The sequence below is a fragment of the Pristis pectinata genome, chromosome 7 (genome assembly GCF_009764475.1).
Source record: "Pristis pectinata isolate sPriPec2 chromosome 7, sPriPec2.1.pri, whole genome shotgun sequence".
Taxonomy (NCBI): domain Eukaryota; kingdom Metazoa; phylum Chordata; class Chondrichthyes; order Rhinopristiformes; family Pristidae; genus Pristis; species Pristis pectinata.
This window is the reverse complement of record NC_067411.1, coordinates 26,367,216-26,388,350: the sequence shown is the minus strand read 5'-3', so window position 1 is coordinate 26,388,350 and position 21,135 is coordinate 26,367,216. Positions and strand designations below refer to the sequence as shown.

Below are 21,135 nucleotides of genomic sequence, written 5' to 3'. Positions count from 1 at the left end.
CTCAAGGCCATCTGCACTGACCCATCCCACTGAGAGCTAAGAACAGGATGAATTCATCAGCAGTCAGCACCGCTGGAAAGAACATTTGAAAATATCAACAACTACCTCTCTGTCCTTGACATGAGTGCCCTTGAGTTCGTCCCGCTGCAACCTATTCAAGGCAGCTTTGCTGCCACTCCTGACAGGCAAAAGGTCAAAAAAGCCATTTTGACTAAATAGTAACAGGGCTTTGGGAACAGACAGTATGTCCACAAAAGTTCTAAACTTTGACAGTGATGAACTTCAGTCACAAATGCATGAACTCATTTAATCTGGGAGGAGAAGTATATTCCAGGGAACCTCGTAGATTCCATAATTATCGCCATCTTTAAAGAGGAGACAAGTCCGACTATGGTAACAATGCATCTACTATTTCCAAAGTTACCCCTTTTAGGTTGCAAATCATCAGGCCCTGGGGTTTTAATTTATCAGTTCAGTAATTTCACCAGCATTATTTTCTTACTAAATTCCTATTGTTCTTGAACCTCATTAGATTATTGTTTCCCTGATGTTTTTTGGAAAATTACATGCCATCTTCTATGAAGATAGCAATTAAACAAACACTTTGGTTCTGTGCCATTTCCCTGTTTCCCCATTATGAATTTCCATGTTTCTGACAGTAGGGAACAAATATTTGTCTTCAGGAATCATTTTCTTTTAACATACTTGCAGAAACTTTTGCTATCATTTTTATGCCCCCTTGCAAGTTTATTCTTTTCCTCTCTTTATAGTTAACTTCTTGGTCCTTTTTACTGGAATCTAAATTGCTTCCAATCCTTAAGTTTGCTACTTTGGTAATCTTATATGACTCTTCTTTGGATTTAATACCTCCCTTAACTTTAGTAAGCCTGAGTTAGGTTGCTTCCCTTTTGTATTTTTATCATAGACAGGAATGTGTAACTGTTATAGTACCTGCATTTGTTATTTAAATGATAACTATTGTCTATCTAATGCCTTGGTTTAATGAAGCTTTCTGATCTAAAATAGCCAGTTCACTCCTTCTACTTTCATAGTTTCCTTTACTTAGATTTAGAAACCCAGATTCAGATTGAGCCACGTGACTTTTCATCTTTTTCACTTTTCATTCTATTGAGTTATGTTGCAGCTGTATATAAAGTTGGTTAGGCCACATTTGGAGTATGTGTGCAGTTCTGGTTGCCGCATTACAGGAAAGATGTGGGGGCTATGGAGAGGGTGCAGAAGAGGTTCACCAGGATGTTGCCTGGATTAGAGAGTACTACCTATAAGGAGAAGTTGGACAAACTAGGATTGTTTTCTCTGGAGCATTGGAGGCTGAGGAGCAACCTGATTGAAGTATATAAAATTATGAGAGGCATAGAAGGGGAAGATAGTCTTTTTTCCAGGATGGAAATGTCAAATACTAGAGGGCATAGGTTTAAGGTGAGAGAGAGAAAATTTAAAGGAGATTGATGTGGCAAGTTTATTTTACACAGGGAGTGGTAGATGCCTGAAAAGCGCTGCCGGGGAGGTGATAGAAGCAGATATGATAGCAGCGTTTAAGAAAGCATTTAGACAGGCGTATTAACAGGCAGGGAATTGAGGGATATAGACCACATGCAGGCAGATGTGCATTTTAAATTGGCATCATGTTCAGCACGGACATCGTAGAACAAAGGGCCTGTTCTGATGCTGTACTGTTTTGTGTTCTATGGTCACACTTCACTAATGGACCCTGTGTGCCCTTCAGGTCCATTTTAAACCTTTCCCCTCTCACCCTAAATCGATGTCCCCTCATTTTGGACTCCCCTACCCTGGAGAAAAGACCATTACCGTCCACTTTATCTATGCCTCTCATAATTTTAAACATTTCTATAAGGTCACCTCTCATTCTCCTATGTTCCAAGGAATAAAGACCTAGCCTGGCTAATTCTTCCTACTACTCAGGCCCTCACCAATGACTTATACAACTGCAACATAATGTCCCAACTCCTATACTCGGTGCCCTGACTGATGAAGGTCAGCGTGCTAAACGCCTTTTTCACCAGCCTGTCAACCTGTTAGGCCGCTTACAACTAACTATGCACGTGTACTCCCAGGTCCCTCTGTTCCATTACACTCCCTAGTGGCCTACCAGTCATGGTATAAATCCTACTTTGTCTTTCCAGAAAGTACCACCTGGCACTTATCTGTATTGAGATTCATTTTCCACTCCTCGGCCCACTTCCTGAACTGATCAAAATCCCCTTGTAATCTACGATAAACCTCTTCACCATCAACAACACTTCCTAATTTAGTGTCATCCTCAAACTTATTGATCAAACCTTGTGCATTCTCATCCAAATCACTTATATAAATGACGAACAACAAGGGTCCCAACACCGAGCCCAAACTCCTTTCATCCACCTTGTTACAGATGCTTTGAGCATTTAGATACAGCACTTTAGATTTATCTTCTTAACTTTTTTAGACGTCTTAAAAATTTTATTTTTCACAGTAAACCTGTTTGTCTTATTGCCATTTTCTTTCTGTCACGGGGCAGCACATTGGTTTTTCAGCTTTTACAGCTGTCTCACAGCTACAGCAACTCGGGTTCAATATCAACCTCCGGTTCTGTCCTTTTGGACTTTGTACATTCTCCCTCTGGTAAAGTGGGTTTCCCACAGGCACTTCTATTTCTTCCTTTCCTCCCATATACTAAATTATTCCCAGTGTAGGTGGCTGGTGGGAGAATCAGGGTGTGTATTTAGAGGTGGGGGGGGGGGTTGAAGCTATTAATAGGCATATGTGACAGAATAGGTTACAGGGAAATAGTGAGTGAATGGGATTTCTTTGAGGGCTGGCATAGACTGGATGGGCCAAATGGTGGTCTTCTATGTCATAAGGAAATATGAAAATACACTCTTACTAGTATGCACTGTCCCTTCCTAACATAAACTAGTTATCCTCACCCCAATCATTTTCCTGTATTGCTTCCTAGTTCCTTTCTTGCATTCTAGTTTTTCCTAACTTGGGACCCCCAAATCCCCCAACACATACTTATTTCGTTTAAAGTGTCATTTATCTCCCTACTCCATTCACCAAAACACTGGTCCCAGCATGGTTCAGGTCCAGCAAGTACTAATCACAGTGCCCCACAAATCAAAACCCACTTCTCCCACACCAGCCTTCCAGCCATGCATTCATCTCCCTGATCCTATGAACCCTGCGCTAATTTGCTCATGGCTCAGTAATAATCCAGAAATTATTCCCTTTGTGATTCTGCTTTTTAATTTGCTCCCTAGTTTCTCAAACTCTCTCAGCAGAACCTCTTTCTTAGTCTTCCTTATGTCATTGGTATCTACATGCACCATCACATATAGATACCAATGATAATAGGACCTAATCCTTCCCACTCTGTTCCTCTCTAGCCTAGAGATGATATCGTTCACCCTGGCACTGAGTAGGCAACAGAACCTTAAGGCCTCTTTCCTGATTTCAGATGAAAGTGTCTATCTCCTAAATGTACTGATCCACCTTACAACCGCTTTCCTTTGACTTCACCACACTTGAATGGCATCACGATGCGAGGTCAATTTGTTCATTCCTTGCGCAGTACCCACACAAGGGCTTGCGAGAACCTCAGATCAACTGGACAAGTGCATGGGCCCAGGCCTCTGCAGTACTCTCTTTAGGATCCTGAACCCACCTTACTGGTAGTCACACCTACCTGTCCCTGACTGTGTGTTAACTCCAAAGCATTTAATCTAAGGAAAACACTATGATGCTGGAGGAACTCAGCAAGCTAGGCAGCATCCGTGGAGAAAAGCAGGCGGTCAATGTTTCGGGTCAGGACCCTTCTCCAGTCCTGAAGAAGGGTCTTGACTCGAAACCTTGACCACCTGCTTTTCTCCACGGATGCTGCCTGGTTTGCTGAGTTCCTCCAGCATCATAGTGTTTTTCATCTAGATTCCAGCATCTGCAGTCCTTTGTTTCTCATTTAGTCTAAGGACTGTGACTGCCCTCTCAAACAAATGGCACAGGTAATATTCTCCCTCCCTGATGTCTTGCAGGGATGTTGGCTCCTCAATATGGCGCTGAAGTTCCCTGAGCTACAGATATTTATGGGAAATGTAGTCACCTTGGATAAAAATGTCCACAAACTCCCACATGTTGCAGAAGCAACTCATTACCTGCCTGTCATCTTACACCCCTCCACAGTTCACCAGTTGCCTCAGAATCCTTTTTGGTTGCTCCCCTTCTCTCTAAGCTGGCCATCTCACCTCTCCACTCTCAGTCCTGATGCAGGGTTTTGACCCAAAATGTCAACAATTTCTTTCCTCCCACAGATGGTGCTTGACCCACTGAGTTCTTCCAGCAGATTTTATTGCTCCAGGTTCCAGCATCTGAAGTCTCATGTCTCCGAACTCATTGCCTTGTCGTCTCATTCTTATTATTAATTTAATTAATGTTTAGTGATATGTAATTAAGTGATTTGGTGTTAGTTTAATTATTTATGTAATTTTGTATATTAACTTAATTGTATTTGTTAGAAGCTATTTCTTAATCTGAATTTGGCTAAGCTGACTTATTGCTTACCTGCCTTACTGATGCATGTCCCTTAGGATACATCTCTTGCTTTCCTGAGCTCTCCAAGACTTCTGCTCCATAATCAGCAGGCCTGTGTCTTTCTACTCTCTGCTTATTGAGAACCTTCATGAAAACTGTTTTCAGAAAATAAAATAACTTTCTGCAAACATTGGTAATATCAAAAATAACAAATTATGTGAATTTACTTAAGAGGTCAGTGTCACTTAAAAGACTAACAATAACCTTAGGAAAGAGTGTGTTTTTTGCCCTTTTCATTGTTTCAGTCCCAACTCACAGCTGTGGCTTTACATTGCGTCACCAAGGTTCCCATAAAATTTCAGAAATTCTTTTAACTGTTTCACCTTTTCTCTGCTAATAGGCTATACACTTGCTTGCACCTGGACTTCAAACTTTGCATGGTCCCTTTTTGTAATTTTCCCTTTCCTTTTTTTAATTCATTTAGTGCATGTGGATGTTGCTGATAAGGCTGGTTTTCATTGCCCATCTCTAAACATCTTTGAGAAAATGCTGTTGAGCCATCTTCTTGAAGCACTGGAGTCTTTCGGGTGAAAGAACTTCCTCAATGCTATTAGATAGGGGATTCCGAGAATTAGCTCCAAGTCTGGATTTTGTGTGACTTGGAGGGGAACCTGCAGATGGTGGTTTTCCCAGGTGCCTGTGCTCTTGATCTCCTCAGTGGTAGAGGCCACAAGTTTGGTAACAACCTTGTCAAGTAACTCCTGTGAATTTTGTAAACAATGCACTTGTAAGTTTCCACCTCTGACTCTTCAGGGTTTTTTCCTGTTTGTCTATCGTTCATCTTTTTTCCCTTCCCCATTCCCTTTCCAAGTTAATCTCTGACTCTTTTTCCTGGCCATACAATTGCTGCATTAAAAATAAATATGTGCATGAATATTCCATGAACCCACAATTTCTGTTATTTGCTTGTAAGGAGAATATAGCCATATAAGAATTAATTTTTGTAGAGCTGTATTTCCCAGCAGGAGAAGTGGTGTGGCCTGCTAAATTAGCATTTGGGTCAAGTGCAAGATGAACCATGTAGCCAGTGGATTAACGCACTATCCTTCTATAGAAATTAAATGAGTTATGTGTGATCATACAAAAGCGGTTTTCCTATGGACCTTCAAGCATCCTTTTGTTACTTAATCTATTTTAAAGGTCACTTAATTCCTTGACTCCAGCAGAATAGAAAGTACAGGCTATATTTAATAGGCAGTCAAGAATACACTGCAGTTTTGCACGCTTAATCACACATGCTGTTTATAGTCTATGCCTTTTGTCATTAATTGTGGTTCCATGAATCAAAAATTATGATGCTTAAGAATGATTTGCTAGTTTTGTAATTTTCTAGTTGAAGTAAGAATGGTACCACCTTTTGTCATCGCCCACCCTATTCAACTGCAGACCCAGAGGTAGGATTCTGCCATGTTCTGATGTTTGCTCAGTTGCTGATGAAAGTTTGTTCAGGACACAGAAAACAAAATGGAACAAATGGACTGCAGTTATAATGAAAATGACTTTAGAGCGTTTAGAAATTCAATACTGCAGTGGCCTTTGTAGAGTGCTAACTGGCCCCCAGAGCCTCCAGTATGGTGTACAGAACATGCACTCTCTGTCATATTGGTTTAGATAAGAAAATAGGAATCCAGGGCCTACAATTAATTTTTACATATTCAAATAATGGGCTAATGTTTGCATGAGGCTGTATGGTTCATGAAAGTTAGACTTTTTTTTGTGCTAACCTACGAGCTTTCATTCAGAGCGTTACTGCAGACCATCACCAACAAGCTTTTAAAATATACGTACATACTTGAGGATGGAGCCAAGAGAAGCAGCAATCACTTTAAAACCATTCTTAGTGCTGCTATTCCCTTGCAAATCACTATTGCTACTTTTTTCCTACTTCTAGGGATGACTTATCTCTCTTGATTACCTCCTCCTTCCTCCAGCACTCCCAATTTCTAGTTGCTTCACTTCTTGCCTCTATCCTCTTCCCCAACCTCTTTAAGGACTTGCCCCAAGTGACGTCAATGAGTCCTCTTCATCAGCTGGAGATACTCAGATGGAAAGTTGGATGGAGCATTAGCAGGTAGAATTTAATCCTATTAAGTGTGAAATGGCACATTTTTGGAAGTCAAATAGGAGCAGGACATGTACGTAAATGGTCGGGAGCCAAGGAGTGTTGATAAACGGTGAGATCTAGGGGTGCAAGACCATAGTTCCCTGAACATGACAACACAGGTCAATAAGGTGATGACGTAGGCATATGGCATGCTTGCCTTCATAGTTAGGGCATAAAATATAATGAGGATGTTATGTTGAAACATTACAAAACACTGGTTAGGCCACACTTGGAGTATTGTGTGCTGTTCTGGTTGCCACACTGTACGAAGGATGTGATTGCGCTGGAGAGGGTAAAGAGGATTGCGCTGGGATGTTGCCTGAATTGGATGACTTTAGTTTTAGGAAGAGATTGGACAGGCTGTGTTTGTTTTCCCTGAACCGAAGGAGGCTGAGGGTGACCTGGTAGATGTGTATATATAAGATTATGAGAGACATAGATAATTAGATAGTCAAAATCTTTTTCCCTTGGTAGGGCTATCAAAAACTAGAGGTCATAGGTTCATGGGTGAGAGGAAGGATTTTAAAGGGGATCCGTGGGGTAAGTTTTTGCACAGAGCAGTTAATATCTGGGCAACCCAGCAGAGGAGATGGTGGAATCAGATGCATTAACTATGTTTAAGAGGCATTTAGACAGACACTTAAATATGCAAGGCATTGTGAGTAAATGGAATTAGTGCAGATGGGCAAAAAAGGTCAGCATAGAATGTGGTGGGCTGAAGGGCCTCGTTCTGTGCTGTATGAGTCTAGGACTAAATCTGGCTCACATTCAGCACTGAACATTCAGCAACCAAAGGGTTAAGCATACAGTTTCTCTCAGGCAGTCCCTCAGGTGTGTGGCTGACTTGTTTGCACTCTGGTTTTGTGGTTTTATGAGGTGACTGTTGAGACCAATATGTGAACTGCAAACTCTTCCACAAATGTGGCAGGAAGTCCTCCTGATGAATGCGCTTGAGGTTCTCAATACCATGCTAAATTCTCCCTCTCCACTTTGAGTAATCAAGTGGTATTCCTGAGAATTAGTGGGATGTTGCATTTTTCAAGGAGGCTTTGAGCTCATTCTTGAACCTTTGCCCCATCTACCTGGTAATCACTTCTCAGAATAGAGTGCCTGCTTCAAGAGTATTCAAACAGTGTGGAGCAACAAACAACCTGCTGGAAGAACTCAGCAGGTCCAGCAGCATCTGTGGGAGGAAAGGAATTGTTGACGTTTTGGTTCAAACCACTGCATCAGGACTGAGAGTGGAGAGGCAAGATGGCCAGTATAAAGAGGAGAAGGGGAGTGGCAAGAAAGGATTCCGAGGCGACTGGTGGACTGAGGGACTGGTGGGGGGTAAGATGACAGGCAGGTAGTGCCAGGTAGAGTAGCTGAGACGGAGTCGAGTTGGGAGACAGTGGCAATGATTTCACTGTCTCCCAACTCCATCCTTGCTCACCTCCCCTATCTGGCACTACCTGCCTGTCATCTTACCCCCACCAGTCCCTCAGTCCACCAATCGCCTCAGAATCCTTTCTCACCACTCCCCTTCTCTTCATACTGGCCACCTCACCTCTCCACTCTCAGTCCTGATGCAGGGTTTCGAACCGGAACGTCGACATTTCCTTTCCTCCCACAGATGCTGCTTGACCCACTGAGTTTCTCCAGCAGATTGTTTGTTGCTCCAGATTCCAGCATCTGCAGTCTCTTGTGTCTCCATTCAAAAAATGTGGCCTGCTCAATGGAGCTTCATTCTGTGAATGTTTGTCTGGGAGAGAATATTGGTCTGGGAGTGGAAACTGATGTTGGTTTGCTTATTCTTAAGTGCATATGGAGGGTTTTGTAGAGCTGGTGTGGGTGAGATTTTTCCTGCACCTTGAGGTGCCTACTGTGATCTTAGAAGCTTTTAGAAGGACTGGAATCAGTGCTGTCTGGTAGGCCAAGTTTTGTGCCAGGTTTGAAGTCTTGATCTTCAGGCATTCTTTTCCTCAGTTGAGCAAAGGCTGTGCTGGCAAATTGAAAGAGATGAATAATTTCATCATTGATATCTGCCTTTGCCAGGATGTTGTTCCCGAGATATGGAATCTGGTTCCTGAGGTACAGAAAGTGGTTCATCTTTTCCAGAGTCTTGCTATGAATTTTTTTTGTTGGAGGAGCAGGAGGAGGTTGATAGAGGACCTTTGTTCTGTGGATGTCGGATGCAAGGCCCACCTTGTATGCAGCAGTGAAGAGGTTGACAATGACTTAGAACTTGGTCTCTGAGCATAAACAGGTTCTGAAAATTGCAGCACAGCTACTGAGGTTTGGGTGACATTTGTTCTGGAGTGGAACTGCTGTAGACTGAACAGTTACCATTAATTTTCAAAGACTAGCTCCCCACTCACAGGAGGTTTGTTGGCGGTGAGGTGCAGCATTGCAACAAAAAAGATTGTGAATATGGTAAGGGCATTGAAGCATACAATTCATTGTCTAGTAGATAGCTGCAAGTAATTGTAGTGCCACTTTACTTTGCCAACGATTACATTAATTAGACATAAGAATGGTAAAGCAGAGCTAATGGATCTATTGCATATACCGGGATCATATTTGATAGATTCATGTCCAGTTTACTGATTCCCAAAGAACTTTTGCAGAGGGTAACAGTTTCTGAAATCAGGGTGCTGAGAAAATATCTTTTTTTTCTGGTTTCTCAGGCACTTCTAAGGTTTAGAATTTGTTGATGCATTGAAAAGCATGAGGTGCTGTTTTATCTGCTGTTTTCTTTATCTGCCACACAAAATTCATTTATTATCACCTTTAGGTTCAGGTGCATTGTTCTATAATGCAATTTGTGCATTAATATATCAACACAAATAAACTAGCAGAAAGAGAACCTTAATACAGGTTTACAAATTAATTGAGGCCTTTTGGGACTCCCCCCCTCCCCCCCCCCCCCGTACTAATTTTCCTTAGTTGTTCAAACATGAATTTTGTAAGTTTACTCTGCTACAAACAGATAGTTATGTGTCATCTGTCTTCTTCAAACTACATGCTAAACTCACTTGAATTAAAGTTGTAACTCATTTGCAGTAGCTGCTAGCATTCTGCTATGTTGTTGTACCTCTTTATGCTATTGGTAACTAAATGTGATTTTCATCATTAAGAATCCCCAATCTTATTTACTGAAATATCTCATGTGTCCGATAAGAATTTGGAAAATTCATTTGTGACAAAGAGCTTTTCTTACTCTTCTATTCTCATTAGTTATTTCCTCCACTCTCCTATCTTATTTGCCATTGTATAATGCACTGAGTGCCATTATCTATCCATCCCTTTTGGCCTTTATTCATGCCTGAGCCTGAAAAGCAACTGTTGGAAAACTTTTAAACTATAGGGATCATTATGCGCAGACTCCATCTGTTTACACCCAATGACCACCCAGCATACTTCCAGTAGTGATTGTTGGATCAGAGTACTGAGGCCGGCGATATAAAGTGAGTCTCCTCTGGTTACCTGGCTACGATTGGATAACATTGTATAAATCAGGGATCAAATCTTGCACATCCTGGTCTTTGTAGTTCAGCAGTGAAGAAGTCAGCTTACTGAAACTTTGAAAGTGGTTAGTTTTGTTTTGCTTTGTAAGAATTAAACCTTAAAGCACATTTTGAAATTCTGGTCAGTCAAAGGAACTTGGCCTAATACTACTTTTTCTACAGAATTGAAGAGGAAGAGTGGGACAAATATATTATTCCTTCAAAAGCAGAGACTGAGAAATATAAAGTGAGCCGCACATTCAGTTTCCTCAAGAACAGAATGACAAGCACCAGAAATAAGGGCAAGGTAAATAATAATTAATTATTTTATTGTATTGTATATTGTTCTGTGGTTATAACCAATGTCATGTCATGTAGTATGGTAATATGTCAGACATCATTGTATACTACTGCATGCTTTTGGTTCATTTAGGTCGATGCGTACTTGGAAAGTAAGTTAATGTTGGACTTTTGTATCACATAATTTTAAATGCTTTAAATTGATTAGATAATATTAATTAACAGCACTATTGCAACAACTAGCTTCATCTTCCACAAAATTTGAGCTTTTGACCTGTCAAACAGCAGTAATACCTCTGAAGTAGTTGTTTAAGTGTGCTTGGTTTGTTTGGATTTTTAGTTCAATTTTCATACTTCGATTTTCTTTTTAGTTTTGAAATATTTTCATAACGCAAAAATCCTAGCCTTTCCTATGTCACCGGCTGTACTTTTAATGTAAATCGTTTTCCATTCATGTTGATACCTCCTGGACTACAGAAACACAGACCATCCTTGAATTTTTTGTGACTGTGGTCAGTTCAGTGGTGTTGGCTAATCTTGTACACGAGGCATGGAACAGCTGGCATTTATGTACTAGCATGTTCGAGGTTCCTGCGTGACCAACAGAATTCCCAAATTTATTGACCGCTTTTTTCCAGTGATCTCTCAACTGCATTCTGATGTTGGTCAATAGAACAAGGTACCTAACTCAATGGGCATTAAAGGCAAAACACATTTACCTCATACAAACCTGTGACCACTATCACCAAGAAGGGCAATGGCAGCAGGAATGTAGGAACACAATCCTGATTTGGAAATATATCACCAGCTCTTCATCATTGCTGGATCTAAACACTGGAACTCCCTACCCAACAACACTGTGGGATTAGCTTCACCGAACTGCTGTGATTCAAGAAGGCGAGTCAATACCACCTTCTCAAGGGCAGTTAAAGATGGGCAATAAATCCTGGTATTTGCAGCAGCTTCCAGATCCAGAAAAATTAATTAAATTCAACTTGCCCCAGTGGACAGTGATAAGCATGGGAGCTGGTCATTGATGGTAAGTTCATAACCAATAAGTTTGTTCTTCCAACTGCATATTTGTGACTTAATTGATTCAATTTCATATCTTTGTTTCCAGTGAAAAGAAAACAATGGGGAAATTAACAGACTAATTAACTGACTTAAAGGTTAGGTGACTTTTGTTCAAGGTATTAAAACACAAACTGTTCACACTTCAGGCCTAAGGAATTGAATGCACTAAAATTGCATAGATATTATTTGCTTGCTTATAGTTATCAATTGCATTTCCACCATAGAAGAGGTGTTGCTTAGCTGAAAATAGAATAATTTCAGTACTTTAATGGAAGCCCTGAAATGGGATCGGTGTGACATAAGTAGTTGTGGACAGGCCAAGTATGAAACATTTAGTACACCTCTCACAACCATGGATTCAACAGCACTGGGATTGGCCTTTCTAAGCAATTTTGTGGGTATGCTGACTGTTTGGAGAAGGCTGCTAAATTAAATGGTTGAAAACCAAGTCTAGGGATTTGCTGTCTCACATACCAGTAGTTTGAGAGTTATGGAGGCAAATGGTAATGGGAAAAATAATGATGTTGGAATAGTGGCCAGACATTGTTCAGATGAGTGAACACAATTGTAAGAGAATGTTGACAACAAAGGGTTATATAAGGGCAGAACATTTCAGATTGTATGCTGTACAAATATCCTTTTTTCTTCTTGGGCAGTCCCTTGGGATTGAGAATGACTTGCTTCTGCTCCAGTTTTGTGGGTCCTGAGATGGCTAACGGGGCCAATATGGGAACTGCAGACTTTTCTACAGGAGGTGGCTGATGAAGCAGGCGGGTGTGTGGCTAGTGAGGTGGTGCACTCCTTCAGCCAGTCATACAAAGCCTTTGTGTGCTCCTGATGTACGATTTGAGGTTCTCAATACCACCTCAAAAGTTCCTTCTCTACTTGGAAAAGTCAAAGGCTAAAAGTACCCAGGTGTGAGTGGGGATATTGTACTTCTTCAATGAAATTTTGAGCACATCCTTGAATCTTTTTTTCTGTCCACTTGGACACCTCCTCCAACAACAGTACTTGGAATAGAGTTACTGTTTCGGCAGTCTGCTGTTGGGCACACGAGTAACATGGCCAGTCCAATGTAATTGACTGAGAGTAACTAGGGCCTCGATGCTAGGGATGGCCTGGGAGAGCACCTGGATGTTAATTTGCTTATCCTTCCAGTGAAATTGGAGGATTTTGTGCAGGCTGCATTGGTGGTATCTTTCTAGTGCCTTGACATGCTCAGCGTGGCTAGTTCAGGTCTCAGAAGCACCTAGGAGGGCAGGAATCACTGGTGCCCAGTAGACCATGAGTTTTGCACCAGGTCTAAGATCGTGATCTTCAGATGCTTCTTTCTCAATCAAGCAAAGGCTCATTGGAGGTGATGGTTAATGCTTTAATCTGTTACCATGTACTACAGCATTATTATCACAAGCTCTGAAAATTGAAGTCTTCACATTTAATTGTTTCTTATGCATACTCAAGCTTTGTGTGATTTCATTCCTATTTCCAACATTTATTTTAACAGGGGAAACATAAAGATACCAAGGAAAAAGAGAAATGGAACAATGGCCATCACTTTATTGCAGGGGTTATTTCAGGGACAGTGCATTGCTTGGTTTGTGACAAGCTTGTTGGTGGAAAAGATGTTCTGCAGTGCTTCAGTGAGTAGTAACCATTTCATTTATGAGGTCAACTTTATGAGCTGGTGTTCCTGGGGCAGTTTATGTTGCAGGACAGAGCTTCATGTAATGATTTTGAGCCCAATATGATTAATATGTCACTATTCAACCATGCACAACTTCTCAATATTTACTCCGTTCAGGCCAATGCCAAGATACAAAATATACCCTGATGTATTTGTACTGGGAAAATCTCAATAATTTGTATGTAACACTCTTGATAGAGCAGGTGAATCTGACCAGAATCCCCTACTCCCACCCAAGAAATGTCAACTCCCTAGATGCAAAGATGAAATAAAGAAATAGAAGCCAGGCCTTCTATGTTCATATTTTCAGAATGTTTCTGAGTGAAAGAGTGGTGTGGAGAGGGATGTGGTTGTTCGCTGGAGGGGTGGGAAGAGAACAAAGCTCTGCCTGTTCTTGTAGTAGGCCATGCAGGTGTGTCTGACTAGCCCTGAAGTGAACAGAGAAGTATCTGACCTAGTGCTTGGGGGTGTTGGCCTGGGAGCAGAGCAAATCCCTGTCAGTGGATTTGGAGCATTTTGTGGAGGAAGTGTTGGTGGTATTTCTCCTCTGCTTGAGGTACAGGCTGTCGTTAGTCTGTGCCTCTGAAGCATACAGGACAGTGGACATCACTGTGGCCCAACAGAGCATGAATTTTGTGCTGGGTCTGAGATCTTGATCTTCATACACTCAAACACTCATGGCCTCTAATGGCCAAAGATTGTGCTGGTACACTGGAGACGGTGGTGAACTTCATCATCAATTTCTGCCTCTGCTCCCGAGGGATAGAAAATGAGACACATTCTCCAGGGATAAATGAATCAATGTCAACATATTCCCCAAGCCAATGTGCCCACCAGTGATGTCCTAATTACGTTCAGCTGCCTCCGTCTTGCGGGACACATTACTCGTATGCCCAACCTCAAACTTCCTGAACTGTATTCTGAGCTCCATCATAGTAAGAGGTTATCAAGAGGATGGAGGAAATGATGTTCCCAAAGCTTCCTTGAAAGAGTGTAACATCTTCACTGACTTGTACGAATCACTCAGCCATTGCCGTTCACAATGGAGAAGGAGCTTTCATAATAGCACTGGGAACCTCGAGCGTCTTCATCCAGAGCATGGAGCACCCAGCGTAAATAATGGGTCCGCGTTCTCTTATATTGTCCACTCATCTGCCCCATTGAGCCCCTCTTGGAGTCCCCGAGGGACTACCTAAAAGGAATATCTGATTTATTACAAAATTAGTGAAGAAAAATCATTTTAACCAAAAAAAGCAGGTAGTTACTAATGCATTGTTAGTCTGTCAGGGAAAAGCCAAGATAAAATTTGTGTAGTATTTTCTTTGATGAAAGGTACGTTATGTGTTTTTAAGTTTTCATACTTCCCACATTTGCAACTTTTTTTTCTTTTTCTTTTTGCTAAATATGTGTTTCCTTTTTCAGATTGTTCTATGAATGTTCATAAAAGTTGCAGAGATTCTGTCCCTACATGTACCAAAATCAAGCATCAAGTAAGTGTAGACTACAATTTAGAAATAGAAATATTTAGGTCTGTGAAGGAGCTAGAGTGGGCTGCCTTAAACTAGTTTACTCCTTTAGGCTGGTAATTTGCATCTTTTGACTCAGTGATGATAAATAAATAGTGATTTATCCTAATAATTTGACCATTGTTAGGTCCTGCCCTCATAATCCTACGGGGTCACCACTGAATAGAACTTAACTGGAGCAGTCAGTAAGTACCAAGGCAGGTCAGTGACTAGGTATGTTGCAGAGAGTGAGTATTCTCCTGATGACTCAAAGACTCTTCACCATCCTCACATCCATGGATGATGAAATAATCATAACTTGCCTGGATGATTGTAGTTCCAGTCACATGGAAGAGCTCAATGCTATCCCAGGTAACATAGCCGAATTGATTGGCATCTAAATAGGTCTAATTGATTGGCAGTCTGTCCATAACTTTAAACATTCACTTCCTCCACACCTATGTACCATGGCTGTAGTATGTGCCATTTACAGAATGCAGTGTAGTCATCACCTAGACTATACCGACAATTTCTCTTGTAACCTCAACTGCCACGAAGGACAAAGACACCAGCACCAGCAGTTTTCCCTGCTAAGTCACAAACAATCCTTACTTTGAAATATATCGAAGAGCCTCCAACTCCCCCTCCCACACTATCACTGATATGTCAGTCCTCGGCCTCCTCCACTGCCAGGAGAATTCCAAGCGCAAACTGAAGGAACAGCACCTCATTTTCCATCTTGGAACCTTGCAGCCTAATGGCATGAACATTGAATTCTCCCACTTTAAGTAATCCCCCCCCCCCCCACATCCTCCCCCCACCATGCTTCTTCTCTTCTTCCCTTTCCTAGCCTTTTTTTTGGACCTTTCTTTTCCTTTCTATCCTTACCTTTGACCCATCCCCCGGTGGATCTGCTTTCCCCTCCTCCCCCGCACCTGCCTATCACTACCTCTGACCTGCATCTACCTATCACCACCTTGTGCCCACCCCGCCTTCCCTCTTTTGTCTATCTATCACTGCTCTGATTTTTCCCTCCTATATATTGGGCTTCCCCTTTTCCTATCTTCAGTCCTGAAGAAGGATCCTGACCCGAACGTTGACTGCCTGCTTTTCTCCACGGATGCTGCCTGGCCTGCTGAGTTCCTCCAGCATCATCGTGTTTTTCATCTAGATTCCAGCATCTTGCAGTCCTTTGTTCCTCTCAAAGAGCCTTTAACCTTTGTTTAAAAAATAAATATATAAAAAAATGTAAACTGATTGTAGAAACAGTATCAGAACTGAAACTGTGAAGATTGAATAGTTTGGAGCATTTATCTTTTTGAGTGTGAAAACTTAAAGATGACTTTTTAAAAATATCTATGGGTTGCAATGTTTACATGTGCAGAAATTTCTCAGAAATGGGATTGCCTTAAAACATAAAACTAAAACATTTTAAATAAATTAACATCATTAAATAACCCTAAAATAACAAAGGAATTGGAACAGCCTGACACATTACCTGAGGATGTTTCCCCAGTTTAGATGCTGAAATTCAGCAAGATTAAGGTATGCTGCTTGATTCCATCGGGAGTTCATAGTGGAGCAGACTGTAGCTATGGCACTGACTGTTGGGAAGTAAGGTTCGTGCTTCTGTGTTTGCCTCTGTATGCAAGGAATCCTGAATTTGCTGACATTTAAATGGGTAACTGCCAGCAGTTCTGAATGGCTCCTTGCAGGTGGCTCCCTCTATCAGTAAAATCTGCACCCTTTTGTTTTATTCTCTTATAATTTCTTTTCTTTTCAGCAGAAACCTCATGACAAATATAACATAGTTTCCAGAAGCAAACCGACCCATTGTGTGCATTGTAAGTATGAATAGATCCATCAAGGCTGTGAAATTAAATCTATCCATCAGCTGTCCATCACAATCTCTGACATTTTCCTTGGCCATTTTCTTGTGCTAATTAGCTAGGCTGGAATGAGAATGCAGTAGAAAACTATAACACTCAATCTCCACTGACGCCTTCATCTTCCAGATTTTCCACCTTGTTTTCCAGCAACAACAGAAGTTGCACATATTTAGGAGGGAATTTGTGGTCAAACATTGCTAGGGTCCGTGGATAGAGCAGAGAAAAAGATCTGGGACCATACTATAACACTAATGGTGTAGTGATTGGGTTACATGGCTAATTTTATTTTTTCCTGCAAACAGAAGTTTTGATAAAAGAGCTGTAATCCATTAGAAATAGTTTTGGAGACCTGCAATGCTGAGTTCTTGTTTTCTCCATACATATACTGGTATGAGGTACCCTTCATAATGCTGTGGCTCAGACAAACACAGTAATGTTTGTGGGCAGCACGGTAGCGTAGTGGTTAGCGCGACGCTATTACAGCGCCAGTGATCGGGGTTCGATTCTTGTCGCTGTCTGTAAGGAGTTTGTACATTCTCCTGTGTCTGTGTGGGTTTCCTCCGGGTGCTCCGGTTTCCTCCCACATTCCAAAGACATACGTGTAGGTTAATTTGGGTTTTTAAAAAAAAATGGGTGGCATGGACTCTTTGGGCCGGAAGAGCCTGTTATCACGCTGTAAATAAAAAATTAAAAAAAAATCAAAAATGTAGATGAGCTTGTGATTCAGGAATTTAGGTCCTGTGCAGTGCGTTCCAGATTTCAATCATTGGTGGAAAAATTCTTCCCATATCCCCTCTAACCCTGTAACCCATAACTTAAACATATTCTCTCTAGTGTTGGACAGCTCTGCTTTGAGGAAACATTTCTTACTATCTACCCTATTTATATCCCTCATAACTATGTTCACCTCAATCAGTTTCCCTCTTAACCTCCTCTGCTCCAAGGGAAACAACCCCAGCCTTTCTAATATCTCCTCATAAAAAATTTGCTCCATCCAAGGCAACATCTTATTGAATCTCCTCTGCACCCTCTCCAGTGTAATTATGTTCTTCCTATATTGTTTGTCCTTTACTTCTGGCAGTACTTCTGCTGAGACCTGACCAGTGTTTGATAAAGTTGTAACATAACTTCCCTGCTCTTATATTCTGTTCCCTAGATGATAAGTGCAAGTATCCCATATGCCTTCTTCACCACTTTATCTATTAACAGTCACCTTCAAGGATCCTTGGACATGTATGTCAAGGGTCATTCTGCTCTTCATTGCTCCCTTTTTAATCGTTTGCTCTGCAAAAAGGTGAAAGTTAGGATGCCTTTACATATTTTATTTGAAATGGGGATAATCTGGAAACACTGCCACAAGTATAGTTGCTTAGGAGTCACAGAGCAGAAAGAAGTAGCTGACTTGGAGGAACAAATAGTGGATGTTCAGGGCATCAACATTTCAATATTTCTCTGAATGAGCTAGTTCAGAACACTGTTTCAGGTGGACAGTAATAAGAGAGGTCTTGTTATCAGCTGGATGCCTCCTTGGTTCTTCGTATGCCATTCAAGATTACAGTGGCACTCAACTCTTATTCCTTTGGAGGTTTTCAGTCAGCTACCGATATTACTTGCATCAGCCTGTCCATGGTCTTAACAGAGTCAAAGATGTTTTGTTTGCTACAGCCACTAGCTATGTTAACTGCCTGACTTACTTAGTGTTAAACTATTAAATCTTATGTTGTTTCAACAGCTAACTCGCTTAAGGATCCTTCATCATTATCACTGAACACCACATCATTCTCTTTACCTGTGGGAATATCTGCTCTGAAACGAGAGGCTTCACTACAACATCAGCCACTGTCAAAAAGTGCTTCTAGTATCAGTATAGACAGGTAAACAAAATTATGCTCTTGAAAGCATAAAGTCTAGTTTCTAAGATATTTTACTTATCTGGAGCAAATATCTTTTTTCTTTTTTTTTAAGGAGAATTGGTGAGTCAATGGAGTCAGAAATGGATGGCTATGTTTCCAGGAACAGATCACAGTCTGAGGAATTAATTCAAACAATGGGGTCGTCTCCTTCAACAGAATCACTTGCACTAGATGGTGAGCATCTGTAAAACATTTTGCATAAAAGGGATAGTAAAGAGCTGCCTATATAATACAATTTTTATTTCACAAGGCAGTGACTGGTGTATTTCAGAAGCAGCTAAAGGCAATTGGTCATGCCTTGACAGCAGCTGAAAGGATAATTTATAGATGAATAGTTTTCATTCATTAAATTCCTTGCCTGGAGACCATTTTAAAGTTCTGTTTTTGGGATTGCATTGATAAAATTGGCTATGGTTTTTTTTCCGGGACAAGTCTGTTGGGAAGTTGAACAATCCATACTTGAGACTGGGCTGAAACAGCATGATTTGATTTACGGATGTTCTGTTTTTCATCAGTCTTGCTTTGTCATTGTGGAGTGTGGAATGTCGCTTAGATAACCCTGACATTTTCACTTCTACAATCTTCAATGATGCATCCTTGATGGTGATTCTTTCTCCTGTGTACATCTCACATTTATGTGTTGTGTTTTTTTTAATTTGTATTCACTCCTGAAGTTGTTCAACCTTGCTGGAGTTGCTCTGATGGACTGAGTCACTGACCAGCTCTGTGTGGACCTCCTGCTATGTACCCAAGTCCAGAGGGACAGGTTGAAACTTGACGCAACTGCTGCAAAGGTCTTTGGGAAAAGGCCACAGTCTAAGGTCCTCATGCCAATGCACGCTAAGGGGTTGAGACATGTCTAAAACCCCTCATGCTTTTTGCTCCAGAAATGTATGTAAAGAAAAATTGATGTAATGCTGACCTAATGTAAATGGAATGTCATGGCTTTGACTGCTAATGGTAACAGAAGAATGTTCTGTATTATATGCATTTGGCAAATTTTATGAATAAAGTAATAGTTTCAAAATAAAATAAATCCCATACTGACCTGTCAGGGGAGAAAAGTTGAGAGATGCCTGAGGATGATCCGGGCTTTCAAGAAGAAGGGAAAACAATCATCTTGTAGTTCCTTACTGTAGAGTCACTCATCTCAGAGTGTGGCGTGCCAAATCCCAGCAACAATTGGCAGTGATTGCAATGATGGGCCCATGGCAATTGCTATTGTCAGGAGGCAATGATTGCTGTTACAATATCCTGAGAATTCTGCTGTGCTGAGGCAGCTTCACCATCAGTGAAATCAAAGAGGTGGTCGCTGGCTATCTTCTCATAGTAGATTTAATGTGAAAAATGTTCCACTCCAGCTCTGAAGAATGAACGATTGGCCATTGTCTGGCAGCTTCCACTCCTTCTGGCAAGGTCCCAGCAGAGAAGTCAACAAATTGGACAACACTATGTTCAGACTGCTGATTGAAATAGTAAATGATATCAAACTGTGCAGTGTCTACAGCCACCCTGGAGTTGGAGCACCATGGCAATACACCCGGCTGCAACCAGACAGCTCAGTGTGGATGCTCACAGATGCTCACAGGCTGATGTCACCCTGGTGTTCTCTGCCAACTGCCTCATGCTGGCTCACTGTCATTTACAGGAAGAGCAGAAGCCTGGCAGAGGGGTATAAAAGCTGAACGTAAAACTGATGACTCTAAGGTTAAAGAACTTAAAAAGGATTATGGAGGTTGAAGAACCATGAATTTGGTGTTCAATTCCTGCATTGGTGGGAAGCAAACAGGATGTACGTTAAGAATTTCTAAATACAATATATTGGAGAAGTGGCAGATGGAGTTTAATCCAAGCAAGTATGAGGTGTTGCACTTTGGGAGGTCAAATGTAAAGGGAAAGGAGACTGTTAATGGCAGGACCCTTAACAGCATTGATAAGAAGGATCTTGGGGTTCAAGTCCATAGCTCACTGAAAGTGACCACGCAAGTACCCTCAAGGTAAAGAAGGCATATGGCATGTTTGTCTTTATTGGTTGGGGCACTGAGTGATAAGAGTAAGTAAGTCTTGTTTCAGCTATATAAAACTTTGGATATGCCACACTTGGAGTATTGTGTACAGTTTTGGTCACCCCATTAGAGGAATGCTGTGTAGGCTTTGGAAAGGGTTGCAGAAGAGGTTTACCAGGATGCTGCCTGGATTAGAGGGTATGAGCTGTAAGGAAAGGTTGGATAAACTTGGGTTGTTTTCTCTGGTGCATCAGAGGCTGAGGGGAGACCATAGAAGTTCACAAAATTATGACAGGCATAAATTGGGTAGACAGTCAGAATCATTTTCCTTGGGTAGAAATGCTAAATATGACAGGACATGCATTTAAGTTGGGGGGGGATGGGGGGAGGCGTGGGAAGCTTAAAGAAGATGTGTGGGGCAAGTTTTTATACACAGAGAGTGAAAGGTGCCTGGAACGGGCTGCCGGGGTTAATGGTGAAAGCAGATATGATAGTGGCGTTTAAGAGGCTTTTAAATAGACACATGAATATGCAGGGACTGGAGGGATATGGTTCATGTAGTGGCAG

General features: G+C 41.4%; 1 protein-coding gene across 8 annotated transcripts in view; it reads left to right on the top strand.

Moving 5' to 3' along the window:
• arhgef28a (Rho guanine nucleotide exchange factor (GEF) 28a) overlaps nucleotides 1–21,135 on the top strand; it is a 283,580-nt gene that overhangs the window by 170,817 nt on the left and 91,628 nt on the right. For 7 of the 8 annotated variants that reach the window (XM_052019926.1, XM_052019922.1, XM_052019928.1 and 4 more), the window contains 6 exons: nucleotides 10,381–10,504; nucleotides 13,076–13,211; nucleotides 14,678–14,745; nucleotides 16,544–16,604; nucleotides 18,382–18,523; nucleotides 18,615–18,736. In XM_052019926.1, the coding sequence (XP_051875886.1) occupies nucleotides 10,381–10,504; nucleotides 13,076–13,211; nucleotides 14,678–14,745; nucleotides 16,544–16,604; nucleotides 18,382–18,523; nucleotides 18,615–18,736 (653 nt within the window). The remainder of the gene's footprint in view (nucleotides 1–10,380; nucleotides 10,505–13,075; nucleotides 13,212–14,677; nucleotides 14,746–16,543; nucleotides 16,605–18,381; nucleotides 18,524–18,614; nucleotides 18,737–21,135) is intronic. The other variant, XM_052019923.1, reaches the window with a different exon arrangement.